The following is a 2043-nucleotide window of genomic DNA, read 5'->3' as shown; positions in this document are numbered from 1 at the left end:
TGATGGCACTCAAGATGATCTGCTCCATAACCTTCCCCCGGCACCAAGGTCAGGCTGACAGGCCTGTAGTTCCCCAGATCCTCCTTCCAACCCTTCATGTAGATGGGTGTCACATTTGCTAGCCTCCAGTCAACTGGGACTTCCCTGCTTAGCCAGGACTGTTGATAAATGGCTGTTGATAAATGAACGTGGCTTGGAGAGCACTTCCACCAGCTCCCTCAGTACCCTTGGGTGGATCCCATCTGGTCCCACAGACTTGTGTGTGTCTAAGTGGTGTAGCACGTCGCTAACCATTTTCCCTTGGATCATGGGGGCTTCATTCTGCTCCCCGTCCCTGTCTTCCAGCTCAGCAGGCTGGGTACCCTGAGAACAACTGGTCTTACTATTAAAGACTGAGGCAAAGAAGGCATTGAGTACCTTGGCCTTTTCCTCATACTTTGTCACTGTGTTTTCTCCTGCATCCAATAAAGGACGAGGATTCTCCTTAGCCCTCCTTTTGTTGCTGATGTATTTATCGAAACCTTTTTTGTTGTCTTTTACAGTAGTAACCAGATTAAGTTCTAGTTGGGCTTTGGCCCTTCTAATTTTCTCCCTGCATAACCTCACGACATCCTTGTAGTCCTCCTGAGTTGCCTGCCCCTTCTTCTAAAGGTCATAAACTCTCTTTTTTTTTCCTAAGTTCCAGCCAAAGCTCTCTGTTCAGCCAGGCCAGGATTACCCCATTTCAAGTGCAGAATCCTGAACTTGAAAAAAATATATATAATATATATTCAAATACCTTGAAAAACTTGAGATAAAAAAATACCTGCAAGCTAAACAGCTTCATCCAAAAGCTCTGGGCCAACAACTATTTTCACTCAAGATTTTCCATAGCAAAAGAAAGTTCTCAGCATTGTTTGCATGAGGAATCCAACACATTTAAAATTTCTATTTTTCACAAAAAAGCAGATAAAGTAAACATGCTACACAAATTAATTTTTCAAATTTGTTTATATGATATTATAGTTAATACAATTCTGAACTGAGATGTGGTGCTGTTACTCTGGAGACCTAGGAGCTTCAAGTCTTTTGGATTAGAAGTAGTATCTACTTACATATCACAAACCTTCACTCAACAGCACTGCACTACAACATCAGACTTAAAGCTGGACTGAAGTATGCCAGTTTAGATTTCTAACATTATTAGCTACACTCACAATTAAAGACTATTAATACAGTAAGTAATCTTTTTTGCTTTCTGTATTCATAAATATGAAAAAGCACTTTTTGCTACATTGGATAATGCTACTAGAAGTATCTTAAATATTCACCATCTTGGAGCCTCAAAACATGAAAGCTACACTATCATCTCCATTCTACAGCCCAAGAAAGACAAATAAGTTTTATTTATTAGGACAGTAGTACAAGGGAAAGCCCAAAGCATCCATCACCCACCACCACAACACATCTCTTACACCTCACTCCATACTCTTAAGCAGCAACAGTAACCTGTCCTACTCAGGAAACATAGCAAAAACGCACTGCTAGAAAGAGTCCCACATGCTCTGTAGTCAAAAAGCTGCCTCCTTTTCCTCCATCAACACCCTCAAGGCTCTGAAGCTGCACTCAGGGCCTGCATCTGGCACCACAAACCCACAACAGGCCCACGAACTCCTACCTGAGGCCGCCCATCTCTCATCTTCTCCTGCCTCGTTACCTGCACGTCTCCAGAAGTAGGAGAGCACCTTAGAAAAGAGGCCGAGCATCCCCGAGCGCCCGACACCCCACGGCAAACACCTCCGGGCCAGGCACCCCCTCAGCGCCCGCTCCTATAGCCGCCCTTCGAGCCCCCACGACGCCGCCGGCCAATCACGCTGCTCGCTTCCGGTCACGTGAAAGAGCCCACGCCGCGTGCCATGTGGGCGGCGGAGGGGAGGTGTTGTAGGCTGATGCGGCCTTTCCTGCTGGGGGCGCGCGGCCTGGAGGGCGGGGCGGGGCGGGGCGGGGCGAGGAGCGGAACACCCTTCCCGCCCCCCGCAGGGCTGCACCCTGGGTTCCGGGGAA

At 47.2% G+C, this 2043-nt stretch overlaps 1 protein-coding gene across 1 annotated transcript in view; it reads right to left on the bottom strand.

Moving 5' to 3' along the window:
* Nucleotides 1-1745, bottom strand: part of MOV10L1 (Mov10 RISC complex RNA helicase like 1) — a 49355-nt gene extending 47610 nt beyond the window's left edge. Inside the window, exon 1 of the mRNA XM_009318774.1 lies at nt 1658-1745. Coding sequence (XP_009317049.1) covers nt 1658-1745 — 88 coding nt within the window. The remainder of the gene's footprint in view (nt 1-1657) is intronic.
* Between the last annotated feature and the right edge of the window lie 298 nt (nt 1746-2043).

This window comes from Pygoscelis adeliae, unplaced genomic scaffold (genome assembly GCF_000699105.1).
Source record: "Pygoscelis adeliae isolate BGI_AS28 unplaced genomic scaffold, ASM69910v1 Scaffold12, whole genome shotgun sequence".
NCBI classification, from domain to species: Eukaryota; Metazoa; Chordata; class Aves; order Sphenisciformes; family Spheniscidae; genus Pygoscelis; species Pygoscelis adeliae.
Note: the sequence above shows the minus strand (reverse complement) of the source record. Positions and strands in the feature narration are given on the sequence as shown.